Source organism: Tribolium castaneum, chromosome 2 (assembly GCF_031307605.1).
Source record: "Tribolium castaneum strain GA2 chromosome 2, icTriCast1.1, whole genome shotgun sequence".
Lineage (NCBI taxonomy): Eukaryota > Metazoa > Arthropoda > Insecta > Coleoptera > Tenebrionidae > Tribolium > Tribolium castaneum.
The window spans coordinates 23,964,255-23,982,555 of NC_087395.1; the positions used below are offsets into that span (position 1 = coordinate 23,964,255).

Genomic DNA, 18,301 nt, shown 5'->3' on the forward strand with positions numbered 1-18,301 from the left:
ATTTGTTGCTAAAAATACCACGATGGGTTACTTTGCTGCCGTTTTCCCAACGGCTGCGATTGGTAGGAGGATGCTCGAGTGTGGGCCGAAATACACTCTGCAAAAGACTGAAACCAGGGGGACGGGGAAACGCTAGAAATCCACTATAACTCGAAAATAATAACCAGAGGTTACAGAACGGGGCCCATCCAGTTCTTCGCTAGCACTTGCAACATTAACACGAAATGGTACACGGTGATAGTGCGACAAGTCTTGCAACAGACTAATCTTTTTCTCGTTTCAGGATGAACTTCCGCCAGAACAAATCGCCGGTAAGTAAGCAATAAATATTTACGGGGAAAATAACGCGCAAATGTGCAGCAAAGTTGGAAAATAAAACGCCGGATTTTCACTTTTTGCTTTGAAATTCGAAGTGTTTGCGGTCTACTTTTGGAAATTAAAAGGCGTTAATGAACAGGGCGCTTCGATTTTTTTGAGATCTGGGAGTTCGGACAAAATTCCAAAACAATGTATAGTTTTTTATTTCTAAAACATTTTGAAATAAATTAAACTAAATTATTTTCTTTGTTTTGATAAATGAACAAACGGTGAATGTGCATCACATATTTTTTATTTTTAAGATCGCTTGAATTATCTGCTCGGAATATTATTTACTTTTAAACAATCGAGTAAAAAGCGTAAAGAACATGCAAATCAACGGTAAAATCTTTTTTTTCTAGAGCCCGCCTTTTAAAAACAAGTTTCCATCAGATTATAGAAAATATAGAAATTTCAAAATCTTTTGAAATATTTCTCTGTCCGTAAGTTGTTCATAAAATAAATAGGGGAAAAATTAAAAAATTAACAAAATGCCACTCCACAGAACAAAAAGTTGAAAAAATGAAGACTCTTGGCTTAGAAAAATTCTATCTAAATAAAAAATAATAAACCGTCACTGACTTTATACTTTTGAATTATTATTCGTCGTTTCAATTTTAATAGCTTTTGTACAACAAATGAACAGAATATGAAAAAAATTGTAACCAAATGTTACGTAATAAAAGAAATAAACGGTGAGTGTGAGTACATTTTTTATTTTTAAATTCTTTGAAATTATTGCTTGGAATTTTATGGCTCCTAAAAATTTCGTACAGTTGTATACAAATTAATAAAAATCGACGTTAAAATCCCAGTTCCTTCTGAAGCCCTTTTTAGAAACAATTTCCGTCTTATTTGCATAGATAATAAATTAAAAAAAAAATTATAAACAGTGACTGTTACAAATTATTTATCTTTTAATTTTGAATCTTTTGAAATATTTCTCTGGAATGTTTGTATAATGAATTCCTTGCCTTCGTTACAACAAAATAAAATAAATATGGAAAAAAATAAAGAATTCAACAAAATCCACATAACAGAACAAAAATTAAAAAAAAAACATTCGCCAAGCTCTGATTTTTGTTTCATACAAATTAAAAAAAATTATACCTAAAAAAAGGATACTGATTTTTCTAATTTTGAAATACTATTGATTATAAATTATTCGCGGGACGAAATTTTTAACACAATTTGAAATAAAATGTTACACAAGAACAAAAAGCGAGCAAAACGTAATATTAAAGAACCATTTTCAGTTTCAGTTTATCGCCTTAATATTCATTTTTTTAGCTAATTTTGTTGTCTGGGTCAAATTCCAAATATGAATGATTAAAAAAATTACCGTCAAAACTGTAAACATAGAAAATGAATTCAAAAAATACATAAACACTGATTGATAATGTGTTGATTTATTTTCTCTTTTTGAATCTTCTGAAATATTCCCCTGTCCGTAACTTCCTCGCCTTTGGCACAACAAAATAGAACAAATATGCCTAAAAATAAAGAATTTAACAACACAACACGAAAATTGTAAAAATGGTAACTGGTGCTAAATTTTTTAACAGGCAGTTTGAGAACTTACTGATGTTATTACTGACTTGCTATATTGATGAAATATTTAAAAAAATATCGTGGTCTGAGTTTTTATGGCTTTTATACAACAATACAGAAAAAAATGCAAAACTTTTAACAAAATGTCACATAACAGTGATAAAAAACGATCTTCAATTATGCGTTACCGTGAAAATAAAAAAAAATGTTACAAAATGTTATTTATTTTGTAGATATTTATATGACCGTACACAAAATAACCGCTTTTCAATAAACTATTTTCGGTGGAATTCTCGCAATCGTATAGAAATAATGTTTAAAAAATGTATAAACAGTGACTATTATATAAATATATCCCATTTCAGTTCATAGTAGAACTTTGCAATGGCGCATTTGCGTTTTTTTTTTTTAATGAAATGGATTTTTTTTAAATTTTACTTTGCAATTTTACTATAAATTGAAATGAGATATAAACTGTATTTTGAAACATTTTGGGATAATCCCGTCGGCAATTTTATTGATCATAATTCCTGAACGTCAAGGAAATGCAGAAAAAAGGCAAAACTCGTAAGAAATACGTTACACACTCAAAAAACTTGGTACTAGTCCCGTTTCTGAAAAAATCGAATTCGTAAGATTGTGTTGCAAAGAGGACAATGAATTAAGAAAAAGTGAATAGACCGTGACTGTTAACTTTTATTTTTGCAACACTGAAATATTGGGGCTCCGCCCGCCCGAGACAGGTGTACCCCGTGTCCGCCGCACCCACACCCCGCTTATTTTGGCCGTGTGAACCTAAATAAATCGGAAACTTTCCGCGCCAAGAAAAACCCAAAACAATAACAGACTGTATTTTTATCTTCCGGTTGGCTCAGTATTGCGCAAAGCCTTCGAGGCCTTCGACAACCAGAAGTCCGGGAGCATCCCCTGCGACATGGTCTCGGACATCCTGCGCCTGATGGGCCAGCCCTTCGACAAGAAGATCCTGGAGGAGCTGATCGAGGAGGTGGACGCCGACAAGTCGGGCCGGCTCGAGTTCGAGGAGTTCGTCACTCTGGCCGCCAAGTTCATCGTGGAGGAGGACGACGAGGCCATGCAGAAGGAGCTGAAGGAGGCCTTCAGGCTGTACGACAAGGAGGGCAATGGCTACATTCCCACCACGTGCCTCCGGGAGATCCTGCGGGAGCTGGACGACCAGCTGACGGACAAGGAGCTGGACATGATGATTGAGGAAATCGACACCGACGGCTCGGGAACCGTCGACTTCGATGGTGAGGGCTAATTTTGGCAGCGCTGGCGTCACAGCGTGATTGCTTTCAGAATTCATGGAGATGATGACCGGGGAGGTGTGAACAGGCCGACAGGAAAACGCCCGACAAGTGTACACATTTTATTTTAATTACAATTTGTATTTCATTTCATAAATAAATTTATTGACTCGATCGTCGCTTTCTTTGGCACGACTAACACAAGCGCGTTGACCCTAAAACCACTACGTGAGGTAGGATATCACATACAATTCCCAGGAATGAAAAACGCTAACACATTGATCGATTTAATCGGAAAGTATCACAAAATTATTTGAAGAAATGCGGAAACTCGTGCGAAATCTCACGGACCAGCTGCTGGTCGGTTTTGCTCAACTCGCTCTCCTCGCAGAAAATCCGAGTGAAGCTTTTCAGAATGTCGTCCAAGCGGTGCCGGTGCTCGTCGTAGTTCGTGTTCCGCATCACCAGCCGGCACAATTCGATGTACTGTTGCCTCCGCTTCAAAAATTAACGTCTTATTTGCGAATTTTGGCCCCAAGGGGACTGGCCATGACTTCATTCATTCGGAATTTTACCGCACAATACATCAGTTATGCAGTTATACACCGAAGAAAAATATTTACTAGTTTATCAGTTGATTGTAAGCTACAAGTACATTTTTTTGCTTACAATTTGAGTAATAAAGACCGGCTTATAGAAGCGTCACTGACCACGTGACCAAATTAAAGCAGTTTGGTTGGTCCATTGGTAACTTTCAACAACGCAGTTATCTTTAATTGACCATTCTATAAACCGGCCCTAAATCTAAAAAAATAAACTTTTATTTAATAATTAATAATAATAATAATAATAATAATAATAATAATAATAATAATAATAATAATAATTATAATAATTATAATGATTAGATTACACACAAAGAGCTTTAGCTTCTTAGAATTATTTTTCCTCTTTTACCTGTTTTGAATAATATTGAACCAACAGTTTTATTTTTTAAATAAACAAGTTTTGATTTAGAGGCAAATTATTTGAATAAAAAACTTTTGTGCGAGCATGAGAGTGAAAGAACGTCATGACCAGTTCCCTTAACGAAAAACCACAAACCTTGTCCCCTGGCGACAAATCGGCCACATTCCGCACCACGATATCGATCAAAACTTTGATATCATTGGTGTAGAAAAGCGCAGCAGTGGTTTTGCGACTCAGCAAGTCCACAAAAAGCTTGAGGAGGGCGTGAGGCGGCGCCGGTTCGTGCTCAAAAATGCGAACCGGATCGTCTGCAAACCTCAATTATTTCCCCATTTCCCACTTCCTGCCGACTTACGCTCGCGGTTGAGGAGGAGGAGGATTTTCTCCGTGAAGGTTTTCGCAACGTCGCGCTCCTCTAACGCGCTGAGGACCGGATTTTCGTCACAGTCCTCAAACTGCAAATTGAACGAAATGACGCAATTGAGGAACAAATCGGGGATTTGCTCGTCGATGTCCGTATCGGGCGGATACTCAATGTTATTGAGGAGGAATGACAAGAAATTCGCCCCGAGTAGTTCTAAAAATTTGGTTTACTTTGTGGTGATCAGCGTGGTTTGTGGCTTTACCGTGGTGGGTGATGGGCATGGGCTCGCCCATGGAGAAAATCATGGTGAGGAGAATGGAGGAGTAGTTTAATTTGGGAATGTTGCGAGCGTTCGCCATCATATCCCTGCAATAAAATCTATTTTGATCGAACAATAAAACAAATGCAATTGCACGAGATTGTTTACACGAACGAAAACTTGGCGGCCGCCGAAAAACACACAAATAATTGTCAAATTGTTCGAATTTCGAGACGCCCACGCTTCGGCAAAATATACTATTGTGTACAACAAATGCCAAAGAAAATTTACGGATGCTTATTTTCGGAGGGGAATTAATACGTTTTTAATGACACTAGAAAAAGTCCAGACCTGGCAAGCTCTCCTGGGAGGATCGAGTTGAGCATTATGCTGACGACGGTTTTGTCCAGACTGCACAGAACGCCGAACGTTTGGAGTAAGAGCTGGCGGATCGACCAGCGGATTTCCATTTGGTAAAACTGGATCAGGGTGACGATACAGTGGTATTGGTCTCGGGAAATGACATGGCGAGAAATGCTCGCATCGGCGTTTGACTGAAATTTGGCGATTTTTGGTTGGGAAAGTCCAAAGAGCGTCGTTGAGTCAGCATAGCGTTTCTATTTTCTCGCAGTTGTAATTTTTAAATGAAAAATCTATCGAGACTAATGGGGACAGGTGTTTCAAATCAAATGTATTTTAAAACCAAATTTTTGGCTTTTTTATTTTTAATCACAACATAAATCTAAGAAAACTAAGTGTACTGAACGCACAACTCTTAAAGTTTTTTAGACGAAAAACGGCAACGACGACTTCGTGTTATTAATTCGAGCATAAATATTACGACCTAAATTTTTGCAATTGCGAAAAAGTGGAACTATTTTCATCCAAACCTATGCAAAATGATCCGGGGAATCGATTGGCATCGAGAAAATTGCCAAATTCCCAATTGTTTTTTAGTTATGAATTTTTTTAAGTTTTACCAATTTTTGCATTTAGCAGCAATTTGCTCGAAAACTATTAGGTGGAGAACAATGATCTTTTTTGAAAAAGATAGATAATTTAAAGAGCTTTCCAACGATAATACACTTGATAGAGTTATCTCTAATACTTCCGGAGTTATTGCTCGATAAATGTTCCGGATACCCGGAATCGACCAAAATCGCGACAAAAATTGAAACAATCAAACATCACAAATCGAACAAATGGACTGTTTTTGAAATTTTTACAACCCTAGTGGGTTGCTAAGACATTTAAAAGTCCATTAAACTTTGCTAAAGCGAGCTAAAAAATTTTTTTCATTTTTATGAAAATATTTTTTTGATGAATAAAATTTTCCACTAAAATTTTTAATTTTTATTTCTTGTGAAAAATTGATATAATATGTAAATTGCGTCGTAGAATTCAATGGAACAAATCGCATTGCTCTACGACTTTTAGATTTTGAGTTATGAATTTTTTTAGTGTAAAACTTTAATCGCCTCTGTAATCGGAACCGCTGCCCGGAGCGGCTCCGAGTTTAGACGGAAAAATAGATAATTTCAAGCGCTTTCCGATGATTTGTTGTTTGTTCCCCTATGTCTTACAGTTTCCGAGAAAAACGCAAAAATTTTGCCACTTTGTGAGGGGGGTGTTAATTTTTTTTTAATTTTTTTTATTTTCTCAATTACGGCTAAAGAATTCAAAAAAGTGAAACTATTTTAACCCTTACCTATGTAAAATGATCCGGGGAATCGATTAGCATCGACAAAATTGGCAAATTCCCAATAGTTTTTTTGTTATGAATTTTTTAAAATTTTATCTATTTTTGCTTTTTTCTGCAATTTTCTCGAAAACCATTAGTCGGAAAATAATGATCTTTTTTCAAAAAGATAGATAATTTAAAGAGCTTTCCAACGATAATACACTTCATAGGGTTATCTCTAATAGTTCCGGAGTTATTGCTCGATAAATTTTCCGGGTACCCGGAATCGACCAAAATCGCGACAAAAATTGGAACAATCAAACATAAAAAAATCGAACAAATAGACTTTTAACTTTTAACAACTGTAGTGGGTGTTAAAACATAAAAGTCCATAAAGCTTTGCTAGAGTCAGTTAATTTTTTTTTTCATTCTTATGAAGGTATTTGGCTTGACCATCACAATTTTAAACAAAAAAATCAGTGGAACAAACCATGGTTTTCTGCATTTTGAAGCTCAGAAAACATTAAACAAATTCAAAAATCCAAGCCATGCTAACCCAACCGTCTCAAATTTTACCAACCAAAATCGAGATTAACTCCAAGAGATACTCTTTGATCACATCCTCATCTTCATGAAGCATCCAACTCCTCTGCTGCGAGTCCTCCTTACACGAAGTGAGCTCATTAAAGATGATCTTAAGTCGACTAGCATCGTGCGTTTGGTCAATTTGGACGTCATCCACATTGAGCGATTTTTGTACTTGTGACAGAATCGTGCTTAAGTATGGAAACACCGACGCTGGCAGCAGCTCGTGCAGCCCCTGAACGACCGTAACCACAGCCACCCGCGACATTTCGTAAGACAACTGCGTATTAATCCTCACACTCTCAACCAGCTCGTAGACGGACTGGTCTGTGATTGCGGGCGAGGGCAGCTCTGCCTTTTTCACGTCGTTGCAACACTCGGAAATCACCTCCTCGTGAATGTTTTCGATGGACTTCCTCACGCGTTCTTTGTTCGCTTTCACAGGCTTGATGGGCTCCTCAATGTCGTTTTTTAGTTCGGTTAGGAGCGAAGACTGCGAGCTCATGCTCTCAAACCGCCCCATATCCGAGTTTTTGTAATGTAACGTCTTGAGGTCGTCCCCGTGACCCCCGACCTCGGGCAGCTCCTCGATCTCCTTCTTCACTTCTTTCAAGCGCAGGATGATTTCGTGGCGGTCGGTGAGGTTCTCCACCGGCGCGCGCTTCTTCAGGTTCTCGAGACAGTTGTCGACGAACTGGAGGTAAAACGAGGGGTTCACAGTGACAGTCTCGACGTAGTTCGAGGGGATGAACCCCATTTCCCCAGCTTCGTTTATCACTTCCCACCAGTTTTTGTGCTTGGTGTTGCTTTGGTGCAGGATGAAGTATTCGTTGGTGCGAAAACTGAGGGTTTTTGCGTACGTTGCTTTGAAGTCGTAGAGACTGTGGAGCATGTCGAGGGTGCCTGATTTATTAATGGGGTGGCGATTGAAAAAGAGGCGCTTTAAGGGCTCACCTGTTAAAACTATCTTCTGTGACATGGTGGTGTTACGTAAAAGCGGCCAAAGTGAAAGTAATAATTGGATTAATTATTGTTTTGACAAATAAATGTGTCACGCCTCTTTTTTGTTTATGTTGTTGGATCGTGCTCGCTCGTGCACTAGCCGCAGGACCCGATCCGTCAAATTCAAATTTATTTTTTTAATTCACGTTTACTTATACAAATTGTTACCAAAACCAACCCCCTCGTCTCACACAAATATCGAAAATTGTACCTTGGGTTCATTGTACGTTGTATTTCTGTGAAATCAAATCCATTTGGTGAAACTTTTTACGGGTGGCGACATTGAGTTTCAAGGTTTTCGTCAAATTTGATTCTTGTGCCTGTTTGTACGAAAAAACTGTTTGTTTTGAATTGACAGCAGTTGGGTAAGTGGAATTTATCTTATTTTACCTAACGCTATTCTCGACTAGTTATTTACTTGCTGACAAGTGGACAAAAAATCAACATTGTGTTTTTTAAGGTTAGGTAATAGGCGCTCAAACCGGCAATATATAATTTTATTCAATAAAAAAATTGGGGGCATGATAGAATTTAGCATGATTTTAGCTGTTTGGCTGGAATAATTTGCCGATTTAAATGGTTTTATATTTTAGTTGAGTGAATTTTTTGAACAAATCAAGTGGTTGTGTATCGCTGGTGGCGCCGTCCACCGGCGTAAAAATTCAAGTAGCGTTTTCCCAAATTTTTCATTTTGCGTTTTGTGCCTTTCGTGACGGTTTAAAACATTAAAGTTTGGCTCTCGTGCAAGTTTAAAGTGTTTTGTGCTTCGAGAATTATTTGTTTCGGAAGTTGGAAAGGTTTGTGTTTTATAAATACGAAACATTTTGCCCATTTACAAGGCGGCTTTGTGTACTGTTTTTACCAGCGAAAAAACTGCGTAAAAGTTGGTTATTGTTGGAAAAGTCGATAAATGCGTGTAAAATCCAAGTTATTTGCTTTGGAAATGTATAAACTGGGAATGTTAGGTCTAGGGTCAGTTTTTAAAAAGTGAATTCGCTGGTAAAAGTTAATTCCCAATTAGTTCGTCAATCAAAGCATTTGATTGGTTCAGTTTGACCACGTGATCTGACTTTTGTTTACAGAAAGCAAAATTAAGATTTAATTCAGAATTAAACCAAGTTTTTTTTAAATATCACTCGATTTTTAAGCTATCTAAGCTATCAATACAGTTTTATTTTTACTCCATTTCATAAAAGGATTTATTTTCACCAAAATGCTTATCATAGTATTTCCCACTTACTGCAAGCGGAAAGATTTTTAGTATTTCGTGTAACAGGTTTTATGTTATCACTGTTATCAGTGGGTCACCTGAAGTGAATGATTCATGCGGAAATAAAGGTGTAGATGTTGGAAAAAAATAACCAAATGAATAAAATTTAATAAAATTTTATTGATAATAATGTAAAATCTAATAATAGTAATAATAATAATAATACAGTGAATAAATAGAATATTAAAAAATGGCAACACTCAACTGGCCCCACAATTACTTTTCGCCGATAAGAGCTAGAAGGCATTTTCTATAATCGCCGGATGTATCGCCCTATAACGCCCAATTTTACAAATTAATTTAATCATTCCTAGAATTAAATTGTCATACCTTAATAGCCTCAGCCAAAGTCTTCCCGTACTCTTTTTGATATTCATTTTTAATTTCCCCCATGTCAATTTCACTCCTGGTCACAACCACTCTTATCAAATCTCGATCATTAGTTCCCAAGCCTTTCATACTCTTATGCAATTTTTTGGCAAAAAATTTTGCTTTATTTTGAACTGTCTCCACAATTGCCAATAAACCGTCTTTAATATCACCGGAGAATTCACTCTTAATTGCTTGCTCGATCCCGTGACCAGTCAATTTTTCATACTCTGCGAAAATAAGCCGAAGTTGAGGATAACTTCTCTCGGTTAGAATTTTAGTAAAAGTGGATTCGTCAGTCCCCCATTGGTTTTCCCCAGCATTGTATAGATTTTCAGCCTCGGAAACTGCCTCGGTTTTATCGGTCGCGGCACACTCGTCACGTTGAACACCGCAGAGGGCTACCAAAAGTTGTTTAAAGTAGCCACTGGTGTCCCCTTTTATGTCACCTTCGAGGCTTTTGTGAAACACTAGAAAAAATAGTACGAAAAAGTGATATTTTTCCAATAACTAAACGAGTTACGTTTGTGATAAGCATGTCTGATGGTCATAATTTCTGCGTTATTCAAAGTACATAAAACTTCAATTAGGACATCTTCGTCGGTTCCTAACCCGCTAATAGCCCTGTGTAATTCCTCAGCGTACAATTCTTCACGTGGTGTCATTAGGGCCAAAATTAGTTGTTTCAAGTCGCCGCTTAATTCTTTTTTAAGCTCGGAGATTAAATTGTTATTGTGGTGTTTATTAAATTGAGACATTATTTCTAAACGTTGGGCTAAGGACCGTTTCGTGATAATGTTAACGATGGCTTTTTCGTCAGTTCCGGGCCCTGTCATTGCTTTGTGTAAAACTTCGGCATCTTCACTTGAGAGGAAAAATTTCGAAGGTGTTACTGTTGGAGATGTGGCAATTTGGGAGTGCTGGGTAATAAAGATATTAACTAGTTTTTTATCTACTCCTTAACATACCTTTGGTATTTTGGAACATCCGAAGTGATTCATTTTGGGCTAAATAGTTTTATATTAATATTGAATTTTTTTTAATGATGTGTTCATTAACTGCACTTACTTGAAAATTTGTTGACTCGAAATTGGGACAAGTTGTTGCAAGTGGAAACCTTAGAAGACTGAGTGAAGCTAAACATTAGAATCAATAAAACGGCTTATCGGAATGATTATTTTTGCTTCCTTATGCACAATGTTTGGAAGGGGGCTAAGTCAATCGCCGATTAACAAAGCAGTTTTCACAGAATGGGTACGGCGGTAATTTTTGTGATAAATGAATTTCGGGAAATAAATACAAAACCAAAATATGATTCATTTATTTACACAAATATTAATACATGAATAAGGATATCAAAAGAAGATTTTCGTTCCAAATTACGCTTCCCCAATGAGGGCCAAAAGACACTTTTTGTAATCTCCTGACGTATCTCCCTGGAATTACCAGAATTAGTTGCAAATCTTCCCAGAAGTGACCCTTACCTTGATGGCATCAGCCAAGGATTCTCCGTGGTTTTTAATGTATTCCCTTTTAATGTCCCCCATGTCAATTTCGCACCGCGTGACCACCAGTCTGATCAAATCGCGGTCATTGGTCCCCAAACCTTTCATACTTTTGTATAAACATTTGGCGAAGAAAGCCGGTTGGTTCTTAATCGATCTCACAACAGCCAAAAGACCATCCTGAATGTCACCAGAAAATTCTTTTTTGATGGCCTTCTCAATGTCATGTCCTGAAATTCTGTGATACTCCTGAAATACCATTTTCAAGTGTTCATAATTCCGCTGACACAGAATCATATTAAACGTGGATTCATCGGTGCCCCATCGACCCTCCCCGGCTTCGTAAAGAGCCTGGGCTTCGGAAATGGCAGCCGCCTGATCCACGACCATGCTTTCGTCACGTCCCGCACTGCAAAGTGCGACCATCAGTCGTCGAAAATGACCACTGGTGTCCCCTTTGAGGTCACTTTCGAGGTTGTTGTGGTAGGCTAAAGAATCAAGGTTAGGTCAAATCGCCACAATCTGTTTCTTACTTCTATGATACGCTTCTCTGATTGTCCTGATTTCGGCATTAGTTAAGGTACACATGACCTCTATGAGGACGGTTTCGTCGGTTCCAAGCCCGGAAATTGCATCGTGCAACTCTTTAGCGTAAAATTGTGGAAGTGGAGTCATTAAAGCAATAATCGTTTTCTCGAAATTCCCACTCAGTTCGCTCTTCAAATCGCTGATTAGGTCTTTTCCGTAAAGAGTTTTAAAATGGACTGCGATTTCCAATCGTTGGGCATTTGAACGCTTCGTTAGCACGTTAATAATGGCCTTTTCGTCCGTTCCGAAGCCTTTCATGGCCTTGCGCAGAATTTCCGCGTCCTTTCGTGGGTCAAAAGGGTGGGCGGGAACCACCGTTGGAGACCTCTGCAAGCGAGAATTTCGTCAAATTTTCCATCAAAAATCGGAGTTGTACCTTCACTTTTGGCGTTTGATACGAATTCGAATGAGTTGCTTGGTGTCCATAATATGGGGTTGATGGTTTGGGGTGTGGGTATGGGCCTGGCTGGGGGCTTGGGGTTGGATTGGAGCCATAATATGGGGTTGACGGTTTGGGGTTCGGGTATGAGCCTGGATTGGGTCTTGGACCTGGATATGGATTCGAGTGGGGGTTGGGGTACATAGTTGGGGTGGGGTTTGGGTAAGGGGGCGCACTTGAAGCATAAGACGTTCCACTTGCTGACGAAGGGTAGCCTGCACCGGCGTAGGGTTGCGGCATGTACATGGGTGAGCCAACATTGAAGCCCAAACTGGGAGCAAAAACTCCTCCTTGCGTGGGGTAAGGGGGGTTTGGAGGGTATGGAGGTGCCGAATTTGGAGGGTATGGTGGATAAGGTGAATAATTCGAGCCCTGATAAGAATACATTTTTATATTTCCGTGATATTTTTATCTCTTTACTAGTTAACAATGTTATCACTTATCAGTTTTACTTAGCGAAATGGGTTTTATGTAATAATTGTGAAAATTTGGTAATGTTTTGTAAGACTTGTGTTACATACCTGGGGGTACGGATATCCGGAGCCACTCATTTTGATCTAGAAAAAATACAAAAATGTTTCTGTCTGTTCTTTTCTCCCTTGTACATTTATTCATTTTTAAATTAATTAATTTCAAATATGCATACCTACCCTTTGATTTGTTTATGCTCTGGAAGTCAACAACAGTGAGCTAGATACGACTTTTAAGACCGGGTGCGCATACGTCACTGAAAGTTAAAATCTAAAGTGGACAAGCTTACTTAAAACATTATTGTAAACGGTGACTAATAGTGACGTCATCATGATTGTCGTCAATATTTTATAAGAAAATTGTGCCCTTTATTGCGCAACATTATAATAAAATTGCTCAAAAACGGCTGAATTTGTTGTGAGTTAAAAAATCACTCTGTATAAAACCTTGAACTACTGACATAAATATCTGCATTGTAAATATTATTATCGCTGATTAATTATCACATTTTAAATCAATGGGGAATAACTTCAAAAGAAACTTACCAAACGTCATACAAAAACAGTCGAACAACTTATTTAGCCAACTAACACCATATGTTTCGGAATTGTTTATTATCTGGGTCATGTGACTTGTTTACTTGATTGAAAAAAGACGCCCTGATGTATTCTTTCAGGACTATTTTGTTGCATTTTAGGTTGGCCAGAAATTGATTGTTTACGATTCTTTTGTTTTTATTAATTTTATTTATTCACGACCGCAAAACTTGAGATGGCGCTGTAGTCTATCTTATTGATATCAAAGACTCCTTAAATATTTGATTCTTTATTAATACAACATGTAATAAAATGACATATCAAAAATAATATTCGATCACAATTATTTTAAATATTTGAGTTTAAAACTAGGCTTCCCCGATGAGGGCTAAGAGGCACCTTTTGTAATCACCTGAAGTATCTTCCTGAAATAGACAAATTAGTTTTCAGATTGTACCACAATCATGCCTCCTACTCTAATCGCATCAGCTAACGATTCTCCGTGGTTTTTAAAGAGATATTCTCTTTTAATCTCCTTCATGTCCTTCTCACACCTAGTGACTACCACTCTAATTAAGTCGCGATTATTCGTCCCCAGCCCTTTCATACTGTTGTGCAAACACTTTGCAAGGAAACCTTGTGGACTTTTAATCGCACTCACAATATCCAAAAACAGACCTTCTTGAGTTCTATCACCGGAGAATTCTCTTTTGATGGTCTTTTCAATATCATGTTTTGAGATCTTGTGATACTCCTGGAATATCAATTTCAGTTGGCTATAATTTCGTTGGCACAAAATCGTATGAAAGGTGTATTCATCGATGCTACCCCAATGTTCTTTCTCGGCATTGTAAAGTGCTTCAGCATCTGCAGTTGCACCAAGAGGGTCTACGGCCATACTTTCGTCTCGTTCTGCATTACATAGCGAAAACATAAGGCGCCGAAAAACTCTGGTGTCATCTTTTAGGTGACTTTTGAGGGTGTTACGATAGGCTAGACAATCAAAATTAGGTGAAATGGTGACAAAGTGGGTTCTTACTGCAGTGATATGCTTCTTTGATTGCCTTTATTTCGGCATTATTTAGAGTACACAAGACTTCTACAAGGACTGTTTCGTCATTTACCTCTCCAGAAAGGACGTCGTGTAACTCCTTAGCGTAAAATTGTGGAAGTGGAGTTATCAAAGCAATGATCGTTTTTGCAAAATTTCCACCAAGCTTGCGTTGTATCAAGTTAATTAAGTCTGTGTCATAGAGAGCTTTAAATTGGTCTGCGATTTCTAATCGTTGAGCATTTGAACGCTTTGTTAGAACGTTAATAATGGCCTTTTCATCCGTTCCGAAACTTTTTATGGCTCTTCGTAAAATGTTCGCGTCGTCTTGCGGATCAAAGTAATCGGCAGGGACCACAGTTGGTGTTACCTAAAAGTCAAAATTTGCCCACTTTCCCTAAAAATATATTAGTTAAACCGTTAGTTGTGATGATTGGGGCATGTAAGAGTTTGATTGGACTGTCTGGTCTTCATGTAGGTCTAGACCTGGGTCGGGGGGTGCACTTGGTGCAAAAGAAGGAGACATGAGGGATCCAACGTTGAAACCAATAGTGGGAGAAAAAACTTGTTCTTTCGTTGGGTTTGTGGGGTATAGAGGTGGGGGGTCCCCATAATCGCCCATATTGCTCTGAAAATTTTTATTCCTTTCGATTTTTTCCTATTAACATTTTTTATACATGGATCTCAGTAAGCTAAGACACTTAAGGCCTGTTGACACTGGGCAACGCAAAAAATATTATTTAATAATATTTATTAAATTATTGAGTTTTTAGCGTAACCATGTCAAAAAAAATCAAAGAAGTTATGATACAAAAGTAACCTAAAAATTTAACATAAAATTAACCTTATTTCCTTGTTTTCGTATATGACTTTCTGGAATCGCGCACCGACAGTGCGGCGATTTTAATTTAAATCTGAATTGTGGGCCTGTTCTCCAAAACTGAAATGGTTTATCCGTCAGCTGTTTTTTTATAGCTGAATTATTCTGATCGATGACGTGACATCACTACTCTCGTCAGTAATTTTTTTTATAACTGCGCTCTTTATTTCACATGTTATGCCTTTTAAAGTCTTTTTGGATTCAGAAAAAATCTGTATTAAACTTTGAACGGCTTATTATAATGCACTATTTGAAGTAAATTATTTGTTCTGTTCAGGAAATTATTTGCCTTTTGTTTTATATATTTATTTTTGCTTAAAACATTGAGTACTTTTTAGATAAGGAAAGCAAATTTTGGGCTAGAATAATATTTGATATTTACCTTTTCAATATTGAACATCAGTAGTTAGTCATCTAAACTAGGTTTTAACTGTTTTTTTTTTCAGATTATTCTGGGCTTTCCTGATCTGCTCAAAGGTAAGTCTTTAATTTTAATTATGTAAATATGTGCGTATGGAACTCGGGGGAATAAAAATGAAAAAACATGTTGCACGTTACATTTATTAAATTGTATAACAGTAGCAAAAACGTGTACATAAATAGCAGATCAACATTGTACAATATATAGAACTTTCGCTCATAGAATACGTTTTTCTCGTCTTTATTGGCCATATTCTTTCAAGTTTAATAATAACATTATAAAAATACAGTTTAATACATATTGAACAATAGAGAACAATGTACTATAAATTTCATTAATGTGGATAAAAATACATGGAATAAAGCACCAAACATTTAAAAATTTGACACAATAAGTTTAACAGTTTACGATTCTCCAATAAGTGCCAAAAGACACTTTTTATAATCACCGGAACAGTCGCCCTAAAACAAAATCGTTAGATTTCTCAGTTAATTTGTAAGAAAGAAACGTACCTTGATGGCATCAGCAAGTGATTCCCCATATTTGGCCTGATACTCCCTCTTGATATCCCCCATATCAATCTCCGACCTCGTCACAACCAATCTGATCAAATCGCGATCATTTGTTCCCATCCCTTTCATTGATTTATTCAACCTCTTCGCAAAGAACGCCGGTTGATTCTTAATCGACCTTACGACCGCCAAAAGCCCTTCTTCAATATCACCCGAAAACTCATTCTTGATGGCTTTTTCAATATCATGCCCGGTTAAGCGCTGGTACTCTTCGAAAATCAACCGAAGTTGGGCATGATTCCTCTGACAGAGTATCATATTGAATGTTGATTCGTCCGTCCCGACTTGAAGCTCTCCGGCACGGAGCAAGGCCTGGGCATCGGCTGTCGCAGCCTGAGGATTAGTCTGCATACTTTCGTCACGTCCAGCACTGCAGAGTGACACCATGAGACGGCGGAAATGACCGCTGGTGTCGCCCTTCAAGTCGCTCTCCAGATTTTGGTAGTAGGCTAAAAATTCACGATTAGCAAAGTTTTAATTGTGGGATAAGTGGGTTACTTCTATGATAGGCGTCACGAATTGTACGGATTTCCGCATTGCTAAGGGTGCACATGGTTTCGATGAGAACGTCTTCGTCGGTTCCGACGCCGCTGATGGCGTCGTGAATCTCCCTCGCGTAGTATTGCGGGAGTGGAGTCATCATTGCCACGATTAAATTTTCGAAGTTTCCAGTTAATTCGCTCTTTAGGTCGCTGATCAAGTCCTTGCCGTAGAGGGTTTTGAATTGTACTTCGATTTCCAATCGCTGGGCGTTGGTACGGCGGGCTAGGACATTGATGATGGCTTTTTCATCCGTTCCGAAACCTTTCATAGCCTTGCGCAAGATTTCGGCATCTTCGCGAGGGTTGAAAGGGTGCGCGGGAACCACAGTCGGGGATCTCTGTAACCGCGAATTGAATCCTCCGGGTTAATTCAGCCCCCTTGGACCTACCTTGATTGTGTGTTGGCCTTGACTATAAGAGGGTGTATAGCTAGGGGTCTGGTGTCCTTGGCCATAGGGTTGGGAGGGGTAAGGAGAGGGTCCTTGATGGCCCCCTTGACTGGGGTAAGGAGCGGCTCCTTGGCCACCTGGAGGAGGATAGGGACTAGCCCCCTGGTTGGGGTAGGGAGAGGATCCCTGACCTGGGTAGGGACCTGCCCCTTGACTGGGATAGGGACTAGGTTGTGGATAGGGGGAACCCCCGGTTTGAGGAGGATACCCGCCACCGCCGTAGGGTTGCGGCATGTACATGGGGGAGCCTGAAGTATACCCAACACTGGGGGGATAAACGCCCCCTTGTTGGGGATAAGGGGGATTGGGGGGATAAGGTGACCCGGAATTTGGGTTCGGCGGGTAGTTTGAGCCCTGGGGAAAATCAATAGTTGAATGTTTGGCGCCAAAGTGGCTGGATGGTCATGTGACATGTGTTAATATATTTTTATTAATTTTATTATCAAGGTGCGACGGAAGGAAATTGTTATCAAATTTTATGAAGTGTTATAAAAAAAGGAAATTTTGATGCGCAATAACTTACCGCTTGATAGGGTGGATATCCTGGATAACTCATTTTGTAATTACACTGAAAAACAACAAATCGTTTAATTTAATTAAATCGGTTTAACAACATCTGTTGAGTGATACCGGCGTTAAGATTGTGCTATTTTTAGTAATAGAAATGGTTAATTTTTTGCCACGTCAGTTCGATACAGTTGAGAAAATAAATCAAACGCACCTTTTATATTAAGATTTTGTTTTTACTTGTGACGTGTCGTGAGTAATTAGAATTTTCACAGACGTTGTTAGTGATTCAGAAGTTACTTCTTCTCTGCTAACGTCACACTGAAACAAAACAAGGTCGACTCATCACGTGACTTGTTATAGTGAAAGTTGTGTCATCTACTCTAATGGGAAATTAATTTGGTACCAACAGTGTACCAATGGGTCGATAATGGAAATGGAGGTCATTTTTTTAAGATAAAACCACCATGATTACTCATGGTTATGCAACTTCCATTGCACCAGACAATAAAAGCAGTTGAAAAGCAAAAAAATTATCTTATGGCATAATTTTCAAGATACGCAACGGAAACTCAATAACTACTACTTTTTATCAGGGATTTGCGAGTTTACTATCTGTCTTATCTTTACGCCATAAATAATCACTTAAGTGTGTTAAAAAATAA

General features: G+C 38.2%; 7 protein-coding genes across 15 annotated transcripts in view; 2 read left to right on the top strand and 5 right to left on the bottom strand.

Annotated features, from left to right (window-relative positions):
• Window positions 1-94: 94 nt before the first annotated feature.
• TpnC73F (Troponin C at 73F) lies at window positions 95-3,350 on the top strand. Its single transcript, XM_968886.4, has 4 exons — window positions 95-227; window positions 284-311; window positions 2,784-3,179; window positions 3,229-3,350. The coding sequence occupies exons 1-4, from the start codon at window positions 225-227 to the stop codon at window positions 3,258-3,260; spliced, it is 459 nt and encodes a 152-aa protein (XP_973979.1). The 5' UTR covers window positions 95-224; the 3' UTR covers window positions 3,261-3,350.
• LOC662836 (uncharacterized protein) lies at window positions 3,286-8,147 on the bottom strand. Its single transcript, XM_968913.4, has 7 exons — window positions 7,989-8,147; window positions 7,030-7,937; window positions 5,120-5,322; window positions 4,772-4,875; window positions 4,501-4,722; window positions 4,281-4,453; window positions 3,286-3,674 (listed from the first exon to the last, which is right to left on the bottom strand). Exons 1-7 carry the CDS (start codon window positions 8,011-8,013, stop codon window positions 3,486-3,488), a joined length of 1,824 nt encoding a protein of 607 aa, XP_974006.1. The 5' UTR covers window positions 8,014-8,147; the 3' UTR covers window positions 3,286-3,485.
• Window positions 8,148-8,268: 121 nt separating this feature from the next.
• Orc5 (Origin recognition complex subunit 5) overlaps window positions 8,269-18,301 on the top strand; it is a 37,381-nt gene continuing 27,348 nt past the window's right edge. Inside the window, exons 1-2 of one of the 4 annotated variants that reach the window (XM_015983622.2) lie at window positions 8,269-8,401; window positions 15,592-15,622. The gene's annotated coding sequence lies outside the window, so the exon portion shown is untranslated. Of the gene's footprint in view, window positions 8,402-8,664; window positions 8,834-15,145; window positions 15,280-15,591; window positions 15,623-18,301 lie in introns of those variants that run through there. The other 3 variants (XM_008200060.3, XM_969122.5, XM_064360060.1) reach the window with 3 other exon arrangements.
• LOC662862 (annexin B9) lies at window positions 9,407-10,879 on the bottom strand. The gene is made up of 5 exons (XM_968937.4): window positions 10,744-10,879; window positions 10,644-10,682; window positions 10,199-10,595; window positions 9,637-10,145; window positions 9,407-9,579 (listed from the first exon to the last, which is right to left on the bottom strand). The coding sequence occupies exons 2-5, from the start codon at window positions 10,674-10,676 to the stop codon at window positions 9,523-9,525; spliced, it is 996 nt and encodes a 331-aa protein (XP_974030.1). The 5' UTR covers window positions 10,677-10,682; window positions 10,744-10,879; the 3' UTR covers window positions 9,407-9,522.
• On the bottom strand, window positions 10,981-13,420 carry LOC662891 (annexin B9-like). Of its 4 annotated transcripts, XM_968965.5 has the most exons (7): window positions 13,224-13,420; window positions 12,858-12,934; window positions 12,729-12,764; window positions 12,145-12,579; window positions 11,714-12,095; window positions 11,160-11,668; window positions 10,981-11,111 (listed from the first exon to the last, which is right to left on the bottom strand). In XM_968965.5, the coding sequence occupies exons 3-7, from the start codon at window positions 12,756-12,758 to the stop codon at window positions 11,055-11,057; spliced, it is 1,413 nt and encodes a 470-aa protein (XP_974058.1). In that variant the 5' UTR covers window positions 12,759-12,764; window positions 12,858-12,934; window positions 13,224-13,420; the 3' UTR covers window positions 10,981-11,054. The 4 variants fall into 4 exon arrangements, with proteins under 4 accessions (XP_974058.1, XP_015839106.1, XP_008198281.1 ...); XM_015983620.2 differs by lacking the exon at window positions 12,858-12,934; XM_008200059.3 differs by lacking the exon at window positions 12,145-12,579 and having other exon boundaries at window positions 13,224-13,414.
• On the bottom strand, window positions 13,488-15,245 carry LOC662920 (annexin B9). 2 transcript variants are annotated; one of them, XM_008200058.3, is made up of 5 exons: window positions 15,110-15,245; window positions 14,684-14,893; window positions 14,254-14,635; window positions 13,690-14,207; window positions 13,488-13,639 (listed from the first exon to the last, which is right to left on the bottom strand). In XM_008200058.3, exons 2-5 carry the CDS (start codon window positions 14,885-14,887, stop codon window positions 13,583-13,585), a joined length of 1,161 nt encoding a protein of 386 aa, XP_008198280.1. In that variant the 5' UTR covers window positions 14,888-14,893; window positions 15,110-15,245; the 3' UTR covers window positions 13,488-13,582. The 2 variants fall into 2 exon arrangements, with proteins under 2 accessions (XP_008198280.1, XP_974085.1); XM_968992.4 differs by lacking the exon at window positions 15,110-15,245 and adding an exon at window positions 14,943-15,094.
• Window positions 15,689-18,217, bottom strand: LOC661404 (annexin B9). Of its 2 annotated transcripts, XM_962050.5 has the most exons (6): window positions 17,851-18,217; window positions 17,653-17,697; window positions 17,070-17,483; window positions 16,637-17,018; window positions 16,079-16,587; window positions 15,689-16,027 (listed from the first exon to the last, which is right to left on the bottom strand). In XM_962050.5, exons 2-6 carry the CDS (start codon window positions 17,683-17,685, stop codon window positions 15,971-15,973), a joined length of 1,395 nt encoding a protein of 464 aa, XP_967143.1. In that variant the 5' UTR covers window positions 17,686-17,697; window positions 17,851-18,217; the 3' UTR covers window positions 15,689-15,970. The 2 variants fall into 2 exon arrangements, with proteins under 2 accessions (XP_967143.1, XP_008198279.1); XM_008200057.2 differs by lacking the exon at window positions 17,070-17,483 and having other exon boundaries at window positions 17,851-18,211.